The 22,544-nt window shown below is 37.1% G+C and overlaps 1 protein-coding gene and 1 pseudogene across 1 annotated transcript in view; both read right to left on the reverse strand.

The window, feature by feature from the left end:
* Positions 1-384: 384 nt before the first annotated feature.
* On the reverse strand, positions 385-3,130 carry LOC136316151 (small nuclear ribonucleoprotein E-like; annotated as a pseudogene).
* A 773-nt stretch (positions 3,131-3,903) lies between these two features.
* The window catches only part of CEP126 (centrosomal protein 126), an 80,307-nt gene continuing 61,666 nt past the window's right edge, over positions 3,904-22,544 (reverse strand). The window contains exons 8-11 of the mRNA XM_066252760.1: positions 21,476-21,551; positions 9,979-10,188; positions 5,074-5,138; positions 3,904-3,993 (exon numbers count right to left, since the gene is read on the reverse strand). Coding sequence (XP_066108857.1) covers positions 3,904-3,993; positions 5,074-5,138; positions 9,979-10,188; positions 21,476-21,551 — 441 coding nt within the window. The remainder of the gene's footprint in view (positions 3,994-5,073; positions 5,139-9,978; positions 10,189-21,475; positions 21,552-22,544) is intronic.

Here is a 22,544-nt window from a genome sequence, read left to right on the forward strand (position 1 = left end):
GAGGATGGAAAGGCCTTGAATTCAGTTCTCTGAGTATAAATTTTATCTTTTTGGTAATGGGTAACCACTGAGATTAGGTTTTAAGCAGAAGAGTGATATGTTCACATTTGTGTCTTAAAAAGAATAACTGGTAGTAATTATGTGAAAGATGCTCTGGAGAAGCAAACCTAGAGGCTGTTGAAATGGTCCAGATGAGACATAATAAATTCTTTTTTTTTTTTTAAATAAAAACAATCCCACAGCATTTATTGTCATCTGGTAATCACAAAGAGATAATCAAAGCAACAGGAATAAATGTTTATAAGAACTCTACACCCAACAAAGGATACCTACGAGGCAAATTGCCATTAACTATTCCACAATTTCTCATTTCATTAGTCATTTCTAGTTGGAGACACTTTGGAGCAGAGTAATATCTCATTTTAGCATGATCTGATCTGGTTGTTTTCTTGACTTTGTTTTACAGTGAATCTCTTCTGCATCATCTGATACGAGGTTCAAATACTCATCAAAACCAATGATACAGCCCTCTATCTGCATATTCACTTGATCATAAGGCCACACCTGAATTCGAGATCTGATGTGGAAGTATCTGAAGATGAAGTTGATGGATGCACCATCATCTTCTGCACTTTCTGGTGCCCTGGCTATGGTACACCATTGTTGAAGCTGATAAAGACCACACTAAACACCACGCTGCCTCAAAAAGCTACTTCTCTTACACCAAGACACTATTAGTAGGAATGGAGAGGTGTGAATGGATTTCAGATGGTTTAATTCAGTATTATTAGGAGGATTATTGTCTAGGATTATGGAAAAATGAGAAACCTGGATGAGACACAAATTTTTGTCTGGGAATTTGATGGATGATAGTGTCATTAAATGAAATAAAAATTATTAAAGGGGTTAGTAACCAAAATTTATAAAGAACTCATAAAATATAACACCAGGAAGACAAAGAATCCAATTAAAAAATGAGCAAAGGACCTGAATAGAAACTTCCCCAAAGAGGACATGCAGACAGCCAATAGGCATACGAAAAAATGCTCAACATCACTCTAATCATCAGAGAAATGCAAATTAAAACCACAATGAATTATCACCTCACAAATGCCAGAATGACACTCATTAACAAATCAACACACAATAAGTGCTGACGAGTGTGTGGAGAAAAGGGAACCCTTCTGCACTGCTGGTGGGAATGCAGACTTGTGCAGCTACTGTGGAAAATAGTATGATGTTTCCTCAAAAAATTATAAATGGAACTGCCTTTTGACCCAGCTATCTCACTTCTAGGAATTTATCCTAAGAATCTCAAAAACAATAATTCAAAATAAAGTATGTACCCCCATGTTCAACTCAACATTGTTTACAATAATCAGAATCTGGAAACAGCCCTACTGTCTGTCAGTGGGTGAGTGGATAAAAGAGCTGTGGTACATATACACAATGGAATACTATATGGCATAAAAAGGAAATCTTACATTTTGGGATAGTATGGATGGACCTGGGGATTATTATGTTAAGTAAAATATGCCAGGCAGAGAAAGACAAATACCATATGCTCTCACTTATATGTGGAACCTAATGAACACAATAAACTGAGGAACAAAATAGAAACAGAGGCAGGGCCACAGGGAACAGAGGGACAGCTGTAAGAGGGAAAGGGCAAGAGGGGATGGGATCAAAGAAAGTGAAAGGTTTAGCAAAACCATATATATGTAATACATACATATGTACAACAGGGTAGCCAGAGGGAAAAGGAGGTAAAGGTAGAAGGAGGGGGCATGATGCGGTGTGTAGAGAGTTTTATATTGAGTGGGACACTTGAAACCACGTCAACACAATAAATTAAAAATTAAAGATAAATATAAAATGTAGAACATAGTATGGGGTGGGGAGGAGAGGGGAAAGTTTAAATCATGGCTCTGCCACTGAGCAGTTCTAAGATTTGAGAAAATTACTTGATGCCCCGCGTTTAGAATTAAACATAATATGTATGAAATCATTTGGCATAGTTCTTTCCAATGGTAGGAATCCAATAGGTATAATGTTGCTAGGCTCAGAAATTCAGTTCCTGAATTAACTATACAATATATGTAAATTGTAAAGCTAGACATATATTACACGACATATTATAATTTAAAAAGAAAATTTTTGTAAGTTCATTTGGGTATGAAAACATTGGAGCTGAAAGTAAAAGAAAATAAAAACATTAATAAAAAACTTAGCTGAAACATTTCCAAAGCAACAAATACTCTGAAATAGACATTTCTGTCATTGTATGGAAAGATGAAAATCTTTTTTTATGAAAAATACCTATTGAAGAACTAGCTTGTATCACAACTATCCTGGTAAATACAATACAGTTTTGGTGGTCTCTCAACTGTGTCCTTTATACAGAAAGTTTAGAATTAGGGGTATATATTGCCTTTCAAAAACTTAAATGTTAAATAATTTTACTTATTTGAAATGCAATAGTTTCCAGGAATAAATTTTAATAGCTTTTAAAAAAGACCAAATATATCTGAAGTCCATGTACTTTATTCTCAGAGGAGGCATAAGTACCAATGTATTTTTGCTTTAAGCAAAACTCGAAAAGTTTGGACATATGTTTTCTGGATTTTAAATAAATTATAAGCAGCTAAACAGAAAACTCGAAGGCAAGATACAGGTAGAAGTAGTCCCAGGTGATAAAAAGAAAACAAAAAGTCTATAAAAATATAAACTTTAAAACTACATATCCACTATAAATGCTAACTTGAACTTAATAATGAGAAAAGCAACAAATCCAGATAATAGGATATTCAACAAGACAACTGGTCTGGATTCTACAAAAGTGTCATTGTGTATAAAAGATGAAGAAGAGTGAAGAGACTTTTCTTGGCTAAGAGACATGACAATTAAATGCAATATATATAATTCTTGGTTGGATCCTGGATCAGACAAATAAAATAGTCACAGAAGACAATATTTTTCAGACAACTAAGGAATTTTGTCTTTGAATATTGGGTGTATATCAGATAATACTGTATCAATATTATACTTCCTGGATTGTGATTCTGTATATAGAGGGCAAGTATCATTATACCTGTAATTTACTTTTAAACAGTTCATTAAAATATATGTTATCTCCTTTTCTGTTCTATTTATTTTATTCTCCCATCCATCCATCCATCCATCCATCCATCCATCCATCCATCCATCCGATAAAGCAAATGTGGCAAAATGTCAACAACTGGTGAATCCAAGTGAAAAGTACAATAAAGAAAAATAGCAGAAAAAAGGGCAAAAACAAATAAAATATTCAAATACCCATGCAGAATATGGCAAATAAGTTTTGATGGGAGAGGGTATTTTCGTGTTTGCTATTTAAACAGACAGTTAATAGTTCTGTGATTGTATACCATTTTCTCTGAAAATAGTTTCTGATTTATATTAGTGAGTTAAAAATCAATGAACAACAAAGGTGCCATAGTGAAGAACTGATGCTTCTCATCTCTCTCCCTTCCTGTCTGTCCCTGTATGTCTCTTTCTCTGTCTCTGTGACACACACACAAAAGATCACATCATCAAGAATGCCACATCAAAAAGGCTATCGTCAAGAAACATGTGCCCACCAGTAAATAATAAGCTTCATTAGGGTATGGACAGTTTTTTTAAAAAACTATTAATCACTATTGTATCAGCATAGCAAAAATCTGAAACATGGATAAGAAATGTATAACTATATGTAAAAGTAAATAAGAAATGGAGTATACTCATAATCTTAATTCTTCCTGTCAACATTTCAGAATTGAGAGCATAAAATGGAAAAAACAATTGTGCAAACCTGCAATCAATTTTCTAACAAAACATTTCTTTGGTGAACACCTAAACTGAAAACTGTGAAAGTACAGCTAATTAATGGCTTACTTTGAGGATGCCATAGCCATAAACCTTAATGTCTCCTGATCTCTTAGGGGCAGACTTGATTTTTCCTTTTGTGATTTCCTAAGACCGTGCATTACACAGTCTTAGCTTACCTTATATTAGTTATTTGCATATACTCTTTATGTGTGTCTTTCTTCCTTTTAGACTGAAAATTCCTGAATCACTGTTATTCATTTATATGTATTTCTTTACCAGGATCTATACTGCTCACAAAAATTAGGAGATATTTCAAAACAAATATGAAACAATTAAAAAACACATTTGATTTTTTTTATTAATCAAGCACATCAAAAAAGCAAATGACAAGTCAAAGAAAGGTGTTTGATTATGCAAATGAGATGCAAAACCATCTTTTATTTCATTGGTGAAAATGCACTATACAAAAGGCTGAAAGTCCTGGAGCATCTGCAAATCTCTTGATCCTCTAATTATTGTGAGCAGTGTACTACCATGGCAAAAGACAAAATTAAAAATAGTAATGTCTAGTTTTTTTTTTTTTTAAAGTGAGTGGAGGGGAGATAGTGAGACAGACTCCCATACTTGTCCCAACTGGGATCCGCCTAGGAACTCCTGTCTGGGGCCAATGCTCAAATCGAACTATCCTCGTGTCTGGGACCGACACTTGAACCAATTGAGCCACTGGCTGTGGGAGGTGAAGAAAGAAGGGGGAGAGAAGTAGATGGTTGTTTCTCTTGTGTACCCTAACTGGGAATTAAACCCGGGACATCCATACACCAGACCAACACTCCAGTGAGCCAACCAGCCAGGGCCAGTAATGTCTAGTTTTTAACTCTGAAGACACGGAAGAGATATGGGCAAGGATGGAATCAGCGCCAATATGAATTTCTTAACAATTTTCCAATTAAGCCACATATCTAAAATTATTTGAAGAGTAGTGCACTGATACCTCTCTCTGTTCCCATGACTGATGAAATACTCTGGATGTAAAAGTATTTACAATATTTTTTTTAATGAAAGGATATCTGCTTGATTCTAACAGAACATCTTATAATTGAGAGTTGATTGGGGAGAAAAACTCCCTAAAAAAAATCTCAAAAATTAATATCAATGGAGGATTCTTATATATGAAACCATGAAATTTCCTAAAAAGGAAAAAAAAAAGCTTCTTAAAATACTTACCAGAAATGGTATTATTTGTAAGATATTTTTGATGGATGGATTTTTGCAAAAGGCTTCTTGTACATCTGAAATAGTTATACCATAATACAAAAATAATTTAGTCATGTATATTGAAAGAGAAGAATAACTAAATCAAATACTAAATTCTGATATGTCAAAATTTTAAAATTGAATAAGAAACTTTTTTCTATTGTTCCCAGACATAGTCCTTAGACTTAGATTAGGTTAAGGAATAGAAATAATTTTATTAAAAACAATACATAAAATTTGTTGATGAATAGAAATTTCTAGCACTTAGATTATTTATAACAATCTTTATTCAAATGCTAGATTTTCATTACTTTTTCCCCTTTTCTTCTTTAAAAATAAATATATTTCATTTTTGGATCATCTCAGGAATTTAAAAATGTTTATTTAGCTAATGAGACCCCCAAAAGTTGAGTAATTTGATTAACTCTCGCCTTTGCAATGTTTGGGCTTTTGTACATACTATAGTAAGGGTCTGGGCAAAAGAAAGAAAAATTTAGGCAGAATCTTTTACAAGAGGCATTTAAATATGTGGAAGTGCATAAGAGGAAAAAAAAACCCTCCAAAAAACTGCCTTGAGGTTTTTTTCTCTTTATCTGCATAATTATGCATCTTAAAGTTATAGCTCTAGTTCTATTTTGCTTTTGTGATTATAGCACCATTTTCTTAATATATTATTTTAAGTATTTCAGAATTAAGACAGAGTATATAAACTATATATGTATATTTTAATAGTAATGAAACTACTATAGTATCTATGTAACTACCCAGATTAGTAAATTTGAACATTATCCCTTCTGTGGAAGCATCTTAGAGCTCCCACTTCCACATTGCCCTGTGGGTGCACTCCTTTCCCTTGCTCATAGAGGTAACCCACTGTATGGACTTTGTTTCTTTCTTTTTTTTCAGGTGATTTTAATTTAATTTTATTTTTTAAAATTTTTATTAATTTTAATTTATTGTGTTTACATGGATTCAAGTGTCCCACTGAATATAACTCCCTCACCCCACCCGTGTCCCTTTTTATACCCCCTTTACCCCCCTCCCTTTAATTCCCTCCCCCCTTCCCTCTAGGATTTGCTGTCCTGTTCTCTATATCTGTTATGTATATATAATCTCACTAATCCCTTTACCTTTTCCGATCCCATCCCCTCATCCCCCTTCCCTCTGACTGTTGTCCCTCTAGTCCGTGACCTCGTCTCTGCCTCTATTCTGTTCCTCAGTTCATTTTGTTCATTAAATTCCACGTATAAGTGAGATCATATGATATTTTTCTTTCTCTGCCTGGCTTATTTCACTTAGCATAATAATCTCCAGGTCCATTCATGCTCTCAGAAAAGGTAAGATTTCCTTCTTTTTCATGGCCATGTAGTACTCCATTGTGTACATGTTCCACTACTTTTTTATCCACTTGTTCACTGACAGACACTTGGGCTGTTTCCAGATCTTGGCTATTATAAACAATGCTGCCATAAACATGGGGGTGCATATCTTCTTTTGAATCAGTGATTTGATATTCTTAGGATATATTCCTAAAAGTGGGATAGCTGGGTCAAAAGGCAGTTCTATTTTTAATTTTTTGAGGAAACCCCATACAGTTCTCCACAGTGGCTGCAGCAGTCTGCATTCTCACCAGCAGTGCAGGAGGATTCCCTTTTTTCCACATCCTCGCCAGCACTTATTGTGTGTTGTTTTGTTAATGAGCGCCATTCTGATAGGTGTGAGGTGGTATCTCATTGTGGTTTTAATTTGCATTTCTCTGATGATTAGTGACATTGAACATTTTTTCATATGCCTATTGGCCATTTGCATGTCCTTTCTGGATGGACTTTTGTTTCTTTATAATTTTAACACATATGGATATAACCTCCAAAGAACATTGCTTAGTTTTGACTGTTTCAGAAATTCACATAAATTAGATTGTATCATCTTATTTTCCTGTGACTTTTCCTTATTTTGCTCAAAATTATGGTATGTATTATTTAGATTTGCTCATGATGATATGTGTAGATGTTTGTTAATTTTCCTTGCTGAATAGTATTCCAGCACATCTAAAGTTTTCCAAGTTTGGCTTTTAAACAATAATGACCTCTATATACTTATACAAGTTTCCTGATGTACACTTGCAGGGTTTTTTTTTTTTTTTTTTTTTTTTTTTTTTTTTAGGAAATACTGTATAGTGTATTCCATCTTTTTTTTCTTTTTTTTTTTTCAGAGAGAGAGATAGACAGGGACAGACAGACAGGAACGGAGAGATGAGAAGCATCAATCATTAGTTTTTCATTGCACATTGCAACACCTTAGTTGTTCATTGATTGCTTTCTCATATGTGCCTTGACCGTGGGCCTTCAGCAGACTGAGTAACCCCTTGCTCGAGCCAGTGACCTTGGGTCCAAGCTGGTGAGCTTTTTGCTCAAACCAGATGAGCCCGCGCTCAAGCTGGTGACCTCAGGGTCTCGAACTTGGGTCCTCGCATCCCAGTCCGACGCTCTATCCACTGCGCCACCATCTGGTCAGGCACTTGCAGAGTTTTATCTAGGATATGCATCTAGAAGTGAAATTGCAGGCTGTAGGGTACGTTCATGTTAAGTTTATTAGGTGGTGGGAAACATTTCCTTAACAGGTTGCCCCAGTTTATGCTCCGACCAGTATTATACGTGAGCTCTAACTGTTGTACCTGACTAACACAGCACTGCCAGGCTTTTAAGTTGAGGTCTTTCTGATGAGAATATAACTATATTTCATTGTTTTAATTTCCATTTTCCTAGTATAAATGAAGGTAAATATCTGTTAATGTTTATTGTAATTTGCATTTCCTTTGTTGTGAAATTCCTGTTCAAGTCTTTTCCCCCTATATTTTGAGTTGTCTTTCTTTCTTATCAGTTTATAGGAGTTCTTTACATATTTTGAATAAGTCTTTTATTTTCTGTATTAGTTTCTTTTAGTTGGGACCTGTCTTTTCACTGTTTTGATATGAACAGAAGTTTGTGATTTTAATATAGTCAAATTTATTATTTTCTCTTCTATGAACATTCCTTGTGCTCTACTTAAAAAGTACTTCCTTACCCCAAGGCTAGAAAATACTTACTTAAATTCATCCCAGATCCCCTGAAGAAGGGGAGGGGCATAGGGAGCTCTACCTTGTCATGCACCATCAATAAACTTCACTGCACTGAACCAAAAAAGAGGAAAATACTTATACTATCCCCTAAAAGCTTTATATATTTTCTTTCACATTTAATTTTTAATTACCTTGGGATCTATTTTTATGGATGGTATTTGTTAGGAGTTCAATTTAATTTCTTTTTACTTGGTATCCATTTATTCCTATATGGAGTGACAAACAGCTTGTCTCAAAATAACCCCATCAGTTCTTCATAGCTGTGATCCAAGAACAGGTTTTTACTCCATGTGAGAGGGGTTGGATCTATATCCAGCTTCCTAAGAAATCAGTAGTTCCTTCTCTCAGAAGAAAAAAAAAAAGGCTGCAATTTCTCATATGGGGATTCCAATTACATGTTTGTTAGAGGATTATGTTGTTTCTCAGATCTTAGATCATCTGTTCTCGTTTACCCCCTACTTTTTTGTTTTCTCTTTAGGTGTTTCTATTACTTTTCTAAAAATTAACTGATTCTTCAGCTGGGTTGAGTCTACTGATTAACCCATAGAAAACATTTTTTACTTGTTACAGATTTATTTCTCACTTTTCAATTTGATTCTTTCTTCTAGTTTTCATCTCTCTGCTGAAATTTTCCATCTGTTCAGGCATGTTGTCTATGTGTCCCATATAGTCCACTTTACCCATTATAACCTGTTATTAGTCATAGTTGGTTTTTGTTACAGATTCAGAGAGAGAGTCAGCGAAAGGGACAGAGAGACAGAAATGGAGAGAGATGAGAAGCATCAATCATCAGTTTTTTGTTGCGACACCTTAGTTATTCATTAATTGCTTTCTCATATGTGCCTTGACCGTGGGCCTTCAGCAGACTGAGTAACCCCTTGCTCAAGCTCAAGCCAGCGATCTTGGGTCCAAGCTGGTGAACTTTGCTCAAACCAGATGAGCCCACGCTCAAGCTGGCGAATCCCAGTCCGATGCTCTATCCACTGCACCATTGCCTGGTCAGGCATAGTCATAGTTATTTAAAATCACCTGGGTCATTTCTGTTTCTCAATCTGTTGATTGGTATTTTTTCAGAACTATGATTTATTTAGAATTGCGTTTCTTAACGGTTATCATTTTGTTATTCATTTTTAGTTAAATTGTATTGTTGTCAGAGGATGTACATAATTTCAGTCCTCTGAAATGTGTCAAGGCTTATATTATGGTATAATATATGATCTATTTTTATAAATGTTCTATGTGTGCTTTCAAAGAACATGTCCCTTTGATCAAGTTTGTTAATCATGTTTGATTTTTATATATCTATTTGATTTTTTGGTCTAATCTATCAATTACAACAATGTAAAAAAACCTCTCACCATGGTTAAAATATATTTTATATATTTCTCCAGAACTAAAAGTTTGACCAATGCAAGGTTATTTGCTTTGTGTACAGTAATGCATTCTGCTTTAGTCAATTTTGTTTAAAGCAGTTTCCTTTGATTGGAATTGGCTTGTTACATATTTTCTATCTTTTTTTTATACTTTAAGCTTTATCCTTGTATTTTAAATATATTATTTATAAACAGACTATGAATATGTTATAATAGTATGGCATATTCAAATATGTTTTTAATTGTTATATACTTGGTCTAAGAGGTGATAATCTAGATACCTTTTTATATTTTTATTTTCAATTTTTAGATTAAATTTTATGTTAAAATAAGTCTAAGTACAAAATATAACACTTCTTATAAAAGGTGTTCTTCCATACTTACAGTACAACCTTTCATTGAGATGATTAAGGGACTGGAGGATCTTCTGTTCTTCAGCGGACAGTGCACAAATGTTGAGTTGCTGGGTCTTATTTAAAGCCTGATTTGGTTTCTGTAGCTGCTTGTTACTCATGAAAGCTAGAATTTCATCCTCAGGCACTGAAGATTTCACTAGATTTTCAGCCATCAAAAATTCAGAAGTACTGTCTGAAACTAAAGAAACTTTTTTAAGGGTTCCTTAGGTAGCTATCCTGTTGCCTCTACAGACTCGTCACTGACTGATGGCCTACCAGAACGGGGTTTCTCCACCAAACTGCCGGTTTCCTTCAACTGCTTATCCCACCGAGTAATGTTATTCCTATGTGGTGGCGCTTTGTTATAAACGCGCTGATATTCACGTTGCACTTTGGTCACAGATTCGAATTTAGTGAGCCACAGAACACACTGAACTTTCCTCTGTACCATCCACATCTCGACTGGCATGGCTGTGGGCTGCTCCACAGTATACATGGTGTTACATCATCCTACAGAAACTGGGAGGGTTTTCCTTTTATTTGGTACAGATTTCACATTTCTATCATCTTTTGTTGCTTTCCTGTGACCGGTCAAAAGTGCACCATGACTTTATGGACACACTGTACATACTTAACTGACATGTCTATATGTGTTCATTTCACTAACAGAAACCCATTGAATCTTCTGTTACTTTGCATTTTGTTTCACAGAATCCTCTCTAACTAGCAGCATTTCCTCAATCCTAACTAAAAAAAATAAAAATAAAAAAAAGAAAAGATATTCAAATGATGGCATTGAGGTAAAAACAATTCCTAGAGTGTTACTTGAAGTAAAGAAAAGAATATATTCTGTTTAAATTATTTTTTGTGATTTTATTTTTTTGGTCATTCATTGGTAGTATAAAAAGATAGATTGTTTTTATAATAGTAATTAAGATGAATTATAAATAAAAGAGTAAGAGAAAAGAAACTTAAGAAAAGATTAGAAAATTAAATGATCATCTAAACAGGACAGCCTAGAAACAGATCAAATTAGATATAAGAACTTAACATATGATCAAAAATAAGGGAAAGGAAAGATTCTGTAATAGACTAATTTGTTGTTAATAAAATAATCAAGTTGAAGTTTCATTTCACACTATCCATTTAAACAAATTCCAAAGAAATAAACTATTAAAGCAATCTAGAGGAAAAAGAAACATTTCTAAATTTCTATACTGAGTTTGAGCTTAAAAGTAATGGAGAAATTGAGAGACAAGATGGCGCTGGAGTAGGCGAACGTACCAGCATCTACCTCCCAGAACCAATGTGGATTACAAACTAATTTTATGAACTATCAACTGAAAAAACCAACTTTGGACTAAACTAAAAGGACTCTTCAACCCAGGAATGCTGAAGAAGCCACCCAGAGACTGGTAGGAAAAGCGGAAACGCGGAGAGGGCTGCCCAGCTTCTCGGAGCGAACAGCAGCAGGGAGAGACTCGCGTGGCGGGAAGTGAGTTTAGCAGAGGGGAAAGGGCCCTGAGCCCCAGGAACAAAGCCCCAGCCTGCAGCCCCAGAGCACAGAAGAAGCATAAGGACAGTATTTAGCTGGAAACAAGTCAGGATACTGTTTGTGAGAGAGTCTGATTTCGCAGACCCAGGATCCTTCTTAAAGGGACCACGCAGAACATCTCTCTCACAAACACTCACCCGGGGCTCCTGGAGACGGAGGGAGAGGGGAGAGAACCACAGTAACAGGAAGAGAGTGCAATCTAGGAGGCATAGGGAGAAACATTTTTGGGAGATAGCCACTCTAACCCCTGGGACGAGTCACTCCCCAAAGCTGAAGTGAATATTTCCTCCGGAAACAGCAATACCAGCAAAGGGAAGCAGGAGAGCAGCCAAACAAGCTCCCCCGCGGCATTCAGAGCAGAGTCGCATAGAAGGAGGGAGCTTTCGGGTCTACGGTAGTGAGTCTTAGGGTCCGAGCTGCAACGCCCCCACCCACACGGCTGAGGGCGCACCGGAGAGCGGGCGGCAGCGGGAGACAAAAGCGCGGTTCTGCTGGCAGGGGCGGAAGCCGGCTGGCCACCAGTGGGCTCAGGTGTGAGCTCAATCTTGCCCGGCTAGGGAGAAGGGGGCGTGCAAAAGCGGCTAAGCTCAGCTGCCGGCAGCCTGTAATCCAGCCTCCGGGAGAAGGGCGAGAAACCCAGAGAGGGTAGAAACCAGCCCCGGAGCAAGGGCAGAGGAGCACATCCCTGCCCCGCCTGTGCAACCCAGGCTTGCGGTCTGACTTGGTAGCAGGCTCCTCCCACGGAGGTGGAGCCAAAAGCCCAGAAGAGGCGGAGTTCCGCTACGAAGCTGAGCTTGGGCACGCAGCCTTTCCTGGTGGTAGAGCCAAGGCTAGCAGCTGTTCCTTGAGTGGGATCATCCTGCAAAGGCAGGGCGAAAGCTCGGAAACAGGCGGAGACCCGCAGCTGAGCAAAGGTGCTCGCCAGTGCCCTCAGGACCGAGCATAACATCACACACGGGGGCGGGGCAAAGGCCAAGGCCACCAACCCTTGTGCACCCGAGCACGTGATCACAGCCACTCTCGTGAAGAGAAAATGCGGAGGCAGAGAAATACAACACAAATAAACCAAGAGAAATCCCCAGAAAAGGACCTAAGTGAATCAGATATAACCAAATTACCAAATGCAGAGTTTAAAATAACGATTGTTAGGATGCTCAAAGATATTAGAACCACCATAGATGGCCATTACGATAACCTAAATAAAGAGATAACAAATATAAAAAAGGACATTGAAATAATAAAAAAGAATCAGACAGAAATGACAAATACAATATCTGAAATAAAGAATACAATGGAAGGAATTAAAAGCAGGATGGATGAAGCAGAGAATCGAATCAGTGAGTTAGAGGACACAATAAATAAAGGCATGGAAGCAGAGCAGAAAAAAGAAAAGAGACTCAAAAAGTCTGAGGAAACTCTAAGAGAGCTCTGTGACAACATGAAGAGAAATAACATCCGCATCATAGGGGTTCCTGAAGAAGAAGAGAAAGAACAAGGGATAGAGACTTTGTTCAAACATATTATAGCGGAAAACTTCCCCCAATTAAGGCAGGAAAATATTTCACATGTTCAGGAAGCACAGAGAACTCCATTAAGGAGAAATCCAAAGAAACCAACACCAAGACACATCATAATTAAATTACCAAAGCTAAATGATAAAGAGAAAATATTAAAAGCTGCTAGAGAAAAAAAGACAATCACCTACAAAGGAGCCCCCATAAGGATGACTTCTGACTTCTCAACAGAAACACTTGAGGCCAGAAGGGAATGGCAAGAAATATTCAAAGTAATGCAGAACAAGAACCTACAACCAAGACTACTTTATCCAGCAAGGCTATCATTTAAAATTGAAGGAGAAATAAAAAGCTTTACAGACAAAAAAAAAAACTAAAGGATTTCACTACAACCAAACCAAGGCTGCAAGAAATGCTAAGGGACCTGTTGTAAACAGATCAAAGGAAAAAAAGAATATAGCAAAAGAGAAAAACAGTTTTAAAGAAAAAAAAGGGCAATAAACAATTACATATCAGTAATAACCTTAAATGTTAATGGATTAAATGATCCGATCAAGAGACATAGGGTAGCTGCGTGGATAAGAAAACAGGACCCATACATATGCTGTCTACAAGAGACACACCTTAAATCAAAAGATGCACACAGACTGAAGATAAAAGGATGGAAAAAAATATTTCACGCAAATGGAAATGAAAAAAAAGCTGGGGTAGCAATACTTATATCAGACAAAATGGACTTTAGAACAAAGACCATAGTTAGAGATAAAGAAGGTCACTACATAATGATAAAGGGAGCAATACAAAAGGAAGATATAACCATTATAAATATCTACGCACCTAATATAGGAGCACCTAAATATATAAAGCAGACTTTGATAGACTTAAAGGGCGAGATCAACAGCAATACTATAATAGTAGGAGATTTCAATACCCCATTAACATCATTAGATAGGTCCTCAAGAAAGAAAATTAACAAAGAAACAGCAGACTTAAAGGACATATTAGATGAACTTAATTTAATAGATATCTTCAGAACCTTTCACCCTAAAAGAGCAGAATATACATTCTTTTCAAGTGCTCATGGGACATTCTCTAGAATAGACCACATGTTAGGGCACAAAAGCGGGCTCAACAAATTTAAGAAGATTGAAATCATATCGAACACTTTCTCTGATCACAATGGCATTAAACTAGAAATCAACCACAATAGAAAAATTGAAAAACATTCAAACACTTGGAAACTAAATAGCACGTTATTAAACAATGAATGGGTTAACATTGAGATCAAAGAAGAAATTAAAAAATTCCTAGAAACAAACGATAATGAGCATACATCAACTCAAAATTTATGGGACACAGCAAAAGCAGTCCTGAGAGGGAAGTTTATAGCATTACAGGCATACCTCAAGAAGCTAGAAAAAGCTCAAATTAACAACTTAACCCTGCATCTAAAAGAATTAGAAAAAGAACAGCAAGTAAAGACCAGAGCTAGTAGAAGGAAGGAAATAATAAAGATCAGAGCAGAAATAAGTGACATAGAGGCTAAAGAAACAATACAGAGGATCAATGAAACCAGGAGCTGGTTCTTTGAAAAGGTAAACAAGATCGATGAACCTTTAACAAGACTCACCAAGAAAAAAAGAGAGAGGACTCAAATAAATAAAATTAGAAATGAGAGTGGAGAAATAACAACTGACACAACAGAAATACAAAATATTGTAAGAAAATACTATGAAGAACTGTACGCCAAAAAACTAGACAACCTAGATGAAATGGACAATTTCCTTGAATCATATAATCTTCCAAAAATCAATCTGGAAGAATCAGAAAACCTAAACAGACCAATTACAACAAATGAGATTGAAACAGCTATCAAAAAACTCCCAAAAAAGAAAAGTCCTGGGCCTGATGGCTTCACAAGTGAATTCTACCAAATATTCAAAGAAGAACTAACTCCTATCCTTCTCAAGCTATTTCAAAAAATTCAAGAGGAAGGAAGACTTCCAAACTCCTTTTATGAGGCGAGCATAATTCTGATTCCAAAACCAGGCAAAGACAACACAGAAAAAGAAAATTATAGGCCAATATCCCTGATGAACTTAGATGCAAAAATCCTCAATAAAATATTAGCAAACCGGATCCAGCAATATATGGAAAAAATCATACACCATGATCAAGTAGGATTTATTCTTGGGAGGCAAGGCTGGTACAATATTCGCAAATCAATCAATGTGATTCATCACATAAACAAAAGAAAGGAGAAAAACCACATGATAATTTCAATAGATGCAGAAAAAGCATTTGATAAAGTCCAGCACCCATTCATGATCAAAACTCTCAGCAAAGTGGGAATACAGGGAACATACCTCAACATGATAAAGGCCATCTATGACAAACCCACAGCCAACATCATATTCAATGGGCAAAAATTAAAAGCTATCCCCTTAAGATCAGGAACAAGGCAGGGTTGCCCCCTTTCACCACTCTTATTCAACATAGTTCTGGAAGTCCTCGCCACAGCAATCAGACAAGAAAAAGAAATAAAAGGCATCCAAATTGGAAAAGAAGAAGTAAAACTATCATTATTTGCAGATGACATGATATTGTATATAGAAAACCCTAAAGTTTCAGTCAAAAAACTACTAGACCTGATAAAAGAATTTGGCAAGGTGGCAGGATATAAAATCAATACTCAGAAATCAGAGGCATTTTTATACACTAATAATGAACTGTCAGAAAGAGAAATCAGGGAATCAATCCCCTTTACCATTGCAACCAAAAAAATAAAGTACCTAGGAATAAATCTAACCAAGGAGATTAAAGACTTTTACTCAGAAAATTATAAAACATTGATAAAAGAAATCAGGGAAGATACGAATAAGTGGAGGCGTATACCGTGCTCATGGTTAGGAAGAATAAACATCATTAAAATGTCTATATTACCCAAAGCAATTTATAAATTCAATGCAATACCAATGAAAATACCAATGACTTACTTCAAAGACATAGAACACATATTCCAAAAATTTATATGGAACCAAAAAAGAACACGAATAGCCTCAGCAATCCTGAAAAGGAAGAAAAAAGCGGGAGGTATCACACTTCCAGATATCAAGTTATATTATAAGGCCATTGTACTCAAAACAGCATGGTACTGGCATAAGAACAGGCACATAGATCAATGGAACAGAACAGAGAACTCAGAAATAAACCCACAGCTCTATGGACAACTGATATTTGACAAAGGAGGTAAGACAATACAATGGAGTAAAGACAGCCTCTTCAACAAATGGTGTTGGGAAAACTGGACAGCTACCTGCAAAAAAATGAAACTAGACCACCAACTTACACCACTCACAAAAATAAACTCAAAATGGATAAAAGACTTGAATGTAAGCCATGAAACCATAAGCATTTTAGAAGAAAACATAGGCAGTAAGCTCTCTGACATCTCTCGCAGCAATATATTTGCTGATTTGTCTCCAAAGGCAAGTGAAATAAAAGACAGGATAAACAAATGGGACTTTATCAAACTAAAAAGCTTCTGCACAGCTAAAGACAATAAGGACAGAATAAAAAGACAAACTACACAATGGGAGAATATATTTGACATAGCGTCTGATAAGGGGTTAATAATCAAAATTTATAAAGAACTTGTAAAACTTAATACCAGGAAGACAAACAATCCAATCCAAAAATGGGCAAAAGAAATGAATAGACATTTCTCCAAAGAGGACACACAGATGGCCAATAGGCATATGAAAAAATGTTCAACATCATTAATGATTAGAGAAATGCAAATTAAAAACACAATGAGATATCACCTCACACCAGTCAGAATGGCGCTCATCAATAAAACAACACAGAATAAGTGCTGGCGAGGATGTGGAGAAAAGGGAACCCTCCTGCACTGCTGGTGGGAATGCAGACTGGTGCAGCCACTATGGAAAACAGTATGGAGATACCTCAAGAAATTAAAAATCGAACTGCCTTTTGACCCAGCTATACCACTGTTAGGAATATACCCCAAGAACACCATAGCACTGTTTGAAAAGAAGAAATGCACCCCCATGTTTATGGCAGCATTGTTCACAATAGCAAAGATTTGGAAACAGCCCAAGTGTCCATCAGAGGATGAGTGGATTAAAAAGCTTTGGTATATGTATATACTATGGAATACTACTCAGCCATAAGAAATGATGACATAGGATCTTTTACAACAACATGGATGGGCCTTGATAACATTATACTGAGTGAAAGAAGTAAATCAGAAAAAACTAAGAACTATATGTTTCCACACATAGGTGGGACATAAAGATGAGACTCAGAGACATGAACAACAGTGTTGGGGTTACAGGGTGGGGGGAGGAGAGGGAGGGGGTTGGGGGAGGGGAGGGGCACAAAGATCATGGCTTTTCAGCATTGGCCATATTCCCCCCTTAATCTATAGACAGACAGCAAATATTTACGTATGGTGTTCCCACTATAAAGACTGCTGTCTTAGGGACAAATGCTGACAAACTATTTCAGCAGTTCCTCCTTCTTCAAAGACTTATATGTAAACATAGAGCTCCATGTTTCATAGGACATACTCAAGCTCACTCCATGCTTCCTGGTGCTTTAGCACAAGGGAATGCCCCCCCCCCTTTTTTTTTTTGTATTTTTTCTTTTATTTATTTATTTTTTGTATATTTCTGAGGATGGGGATGGGGTGGCAAGCAGACAGACTCCTGCATGCGCCTGACTGGGATCCACCTGGCATGCCTACCAGGGGGAATGCTCTGCCCATCTGGGATGTTGCTCTGTTACAACCGGAGTCATTCTAGCAACTGGGGCGGAGGCCATGGGGCCATCCTTAGTGCCCAGGGTGGATTTGCTCCAGTGGAGCCTTGGCTGTGGGCGGGAGGAGAGGGACCAGGAGGGGGGAGAGGGGGAGGGGTGGAGAGGTAGATGGGCGCTTCTCCTGTGTGCTCTGGCCGGGAATCGAACCCGGGAATCCTGCACACCAGGCCAATGACTCCGATGTGTCTACCATATCATGCTTTTTACTTAAAAAAAAAAAAAAATTTACATTTCTTTTGAAAGCTGATGAACAGGAGACACCAAATCTACCTTCTTTATTAGATCTAGCTAATAACACTGTTCTGTCTTTTTTCCAAATAGCTCCAGATATATGGAAAAGATTTATATAGGCGGATGGGGATCCTCAAACCCCTCAGTGAGATCTTCTGAGAATGGCTTTTAAGATACCTAGAGGCAGAAAAAGCCCAATAGAGATCAGGGGGAACTACCAGCTTTTAGGATACACCCTTAAAGGCTCCAGCACCCCAAAGGGGTCTCATAGGATGCCATCTGGGTCCTGCTTCAATAGTGGAAAGGAAGGTCATTGAGCTAAAGAATGCCAGGCTTACACACCTCTGCTGTGAGGAAACAGGGACACTGGAAGGTGGGCTTCCCCCTCGCTCCTCTAAGGGAGGGTTCAGTCTCTTCCAGGCCTGCTCCAGCCACCTATGACCTAACCTTGCCCAGAATGCTGGGGTTTGACACTGAAGGCTGAAGGTGCCCAGGGCCGTCGACCCCATCTACGACACTGTGGACGAGCCTAGGGTATTTCTTCCAAGAAGCAGATAAACTGATCTCATTTGCACAAGGGCCACTTAACTATGTTTTGCCTGAATAGTCAGGTTCTTTATTCTTCCCTCAAAGATCTCTGTTGTGGGTGTTGCTAGTCCTATTTTCTGCTGCTTTGCTTAATATATAGTGTTTCCTTTATTCCTCCTACCTCAATGCCCCACTCATATTTCAGGCTGGGACCTACTCTTAATTTAGAGCTCTCTTTCCTCCTTTTGCCAACTTGTATTATGAATTTACCTTTGCCACCCAGCTTAGTGTATCCCAAGGTTCTCTTTACCAGGCCACAGTCACAGAGCTCCAGGGAAAAGCAACCTGGTCTCAACTCTCCAGGCAGAGGAGAACAGAAGCTCCATATCCACGCATGCTGCAAATGGCTTTTTCCAGTCTACCTGAATCATTACCAGCTAGAAGCAGCGGTCATTGGGACTTGGACATGAGCTGCAAAGTATAGAATGGTGACAACAATTCCAGTGCCATACGGACTTTTCCTGTGGGGAACTTTCCTGGACTCCTGCTCCCTGTGACAGCTCCTAACAGACTGAACTGTGGTTGGGTTGCATTTTTCAGGGATTTGGCATGGTGAGGGGGCCAACTTGGACTTGGGGAACATGTTAAGGACACTACTCATTTATGGATTCTTGCTGTATTGGCCAAGAGTTTGCTTAAAGGCTTTTAATCACTGTAAAAAAAATAGAGGACTAGATGAAGAAGATGGGGCACATATACACCCTGGTATATTATTCAGCTAGGAGAAATGGTGACATTGGATCACTTATAGCGGAATGGTGGAGTCTTGGTAGCATTGTGCGGAGTGAAATAAGCGAATCAGAAAAAAACAGGAACTGCAGGATTCCATACATTAGTGGGACATAAAAGCGAGACTGAGAGGCATGAACAGGAGTGTGGTGGCTATGGGGGGTGGGGGGAGGGAAGGAGGGAGAGGGGGAGGGGAGGGGGAGGGGTACAGAGAGATCTGGATGGAGGGTGGCAGAGGATGATCTCTCTTTGGGTGATGGGTATGCAACATAACTAAATGAGAAGATAACCTGGAAATGTTTTCTTTGAATGTATGTACCCTGATTTATTGATGTCACCCCATTAAAATAAAAATTTATTTATAAAAAACAAACAAACAAACAAACAAACAAACAAAAAAAAGTAATGGAGAAATTACTGAAAAATACTAAAGACATGTTTATTTAAGGCCAACAGACTAAAATTTTGAAGAGCAAGACTTTTCTATGTTTTATTCATTACTCTATGTACAATATTTAGTTGCAGGCAGGAAAATAACTTTCAATAATTATTTATTGAATAAAAAATAAGACTTCTATATGTAAAAGCAAAACATAAGTACAGCCTGACCAGATGGTGTTTCAGTAGATGAAGTATTGACCTGGGATGTTGAGGACCCAGGTTTGAAACCCTGAAGTTGCCAGCTTGAGTGCAGGCTCATCCAGCTTGTGTGGGGGGTTGCTAGCTTGAGCGTGGGATCATAGACATGATCCCATGATTGCTGGCTTCGGCCCAAAGGTCTTTGGCTTGAGCCCAGGGTTGCTGGCTTGAGCAAGGGTCACTGGCTTGGCTGGAGCCCCCTGGTCAAGGCAAGTATGAGAAAGCAATCAATGAACAACTAAAGTGCTGCAACTATGAGTTAATACTTCTCATCTCTCTCCCTTCCTACCTGTATCCTGTCTCTTTTGCTAAAACAAATAAACAGACAAAAAAACGTAAGTACAATAAAATGCAAATAATAAAGCAGTAAAAATATTTGAAACAAATATAAGGATTAGAATTCTTATATTTAGCCTGACCAGACCATGGCGCAGTGGATAGAGCATTGGACTGGGACGCAGAGGACCCAGGTTCAAAACTCTGAGGTTGCCAGCTTGAGCATGGGCTCATCTGGTTTGAGCAAGGCTCACCAACTTGAGCCCAAGGTTGCTGGCTTGAGCAAGGAGTCACTTGGTCTGCTGTATCCCCACCATCCCCCCATCAAGGCCCATATGAGAAAGCAATCAATGAACAACTAAGGTGTCACAATGAAGAATTGATGCTTCTCATCTCTCTCCCTCCCTCTCTGTCTGTTGCTGTTTGTCCTTCTCTGTCACCAAAAAAAAAAAAAAAAAAGAAAAAAAAGAAAAAAAAAGAATTCTTATATTTAAAGAATTTACAGAAATCAGTAAGAAAACACCAAAACTCCAATAGCTATGGGGGAAAAGAATATGAAGAAACAATTCACCAAAAACAAATATACACACAAAAACTATTAATCATATATATTAATAAAAGATGTACCAATCAACACTAACAAAACACCATTTCTTTGTTTGTAATATAGCAAATAATAGAAGTGATTTACCTCGTTACCCCAAGCATACACCCCCAGAAGAATTTTAATGCACTCAGGAAAATACTTTAGGAATATGTATGACAAGCCAAAACAATACTTATATGCTTTGATTCAGAATTATTTACTATATAAACTTTTCACTCAATAGATACTTATTAGGTACCAATTACATGACAATTTTAATTCTGGGATCTACCTTAAAGGAAATAATTGAAAAGTCAGGAAGAAGCTTGATGTAGAAAGATGTTTGGTACATTATTATTTAGAATAAAGAAAAATTGGCAGCCACCTGAATGTGCAGGGTGAGGAGAATTAAGTCCCAAATGATGGTTTAATACTCACATAGTATGTAAGTCTTTGTGAAAATACATATAGAAAAAAAAATTACTGGGAACAAAGGTCAGAGGAAAACATTTAAACTAAAACATACCTTCTTTAATATTAGAAGTACCCCTTGAAGTTTGTTTTGGTTCACTTGAACTTAGCTGGACACTTTGTCCAAAATTCTATAAAAATAGAATATTAAATCAACATAATTCCATATTTAAAATTCATGATATATACATTGACTTTTTAGAAAGTATTGCTAGCTGTATGTATTTTCAGCTATCACTATTCATGTAATGTATATATTTTCTTTTTTTAAGTATAAATCAAGAATTACTGAAATAAGAACTTTCTATGGTAACTGAATATTTGACAAAATGTTTTATGTCACTTTTGATAACCTTCTGGTTGCAATATTGTCTTGGATATTTGGAAGAGAAAAGTGAGTTGGGTGGAACTCAAAAGTACTAATTAAAAGAAAGCTAAAAAATTATGTTAAGGTTTCTAATCTAGTTGATTTATCATAGTAAGGGTGGATCACAATTATTAGCCTAAAGCCTTGGATTATGGCTAATACCATAATGGTTTAAGTATCTTAGATGACAAAGTTTAGGTCAGAAATAACTGCCTCAGTGCTGCATAGAACTGGGAAATGGGAAATCTCAGAGCAATTAGTATACTCATTCAGCACTCTCTGAGGGATACTACCAACTCTCCTTTCCTAGATATGTTCTCTTTTGCTTTTTTACTCCCATTCTGTTCCACTATTAGAAATGACTTTTTCACAGATAAAACTGCCTGGCTATGACTATACCTCACCTTTGTTCAGCCTGATTGGAAGAGTAACCAATGCAGGTTTCTGCAACAGCCTTCCTTGAATAGCTCTCATAGCCTGTCATCTTAATTATAGACTTAGACACCTTGGACTGAGACCCTGGCACAAAGTGGTAATTGTGCATTTTCTATCTTTCACTGATCTCTTAGATTCTCTCTACTTAGAAGTAGTGAATTGGGAAAAGTCCAGGATGATAAAATACATTTTCTAATACAAGGTGATAGGGGCCAGTACTATAGTAACTAAACCTTATAGATCAAGTAAACAAAAACACCTACAAAATTCAAAATCTAGTATCAAAGTAAAAACAATAAAATTGAAAAAAATAAAACTTCAA

Source organism: Saccopteryx bilineata, chromosome 1, assembly GCF_036850765.1.
Source record: "Saccopteryx bilineata isolate mSacBil1 chromosome 1, mSacBil1_pri_phased_curated, whole genome shotgun sequence".
NCBI lineage: Eukaryota > Metazoa > Chordata > Mammalia > Chiroptera > Emballonuridae > Saccopteryx > Saccopteryx bilineata.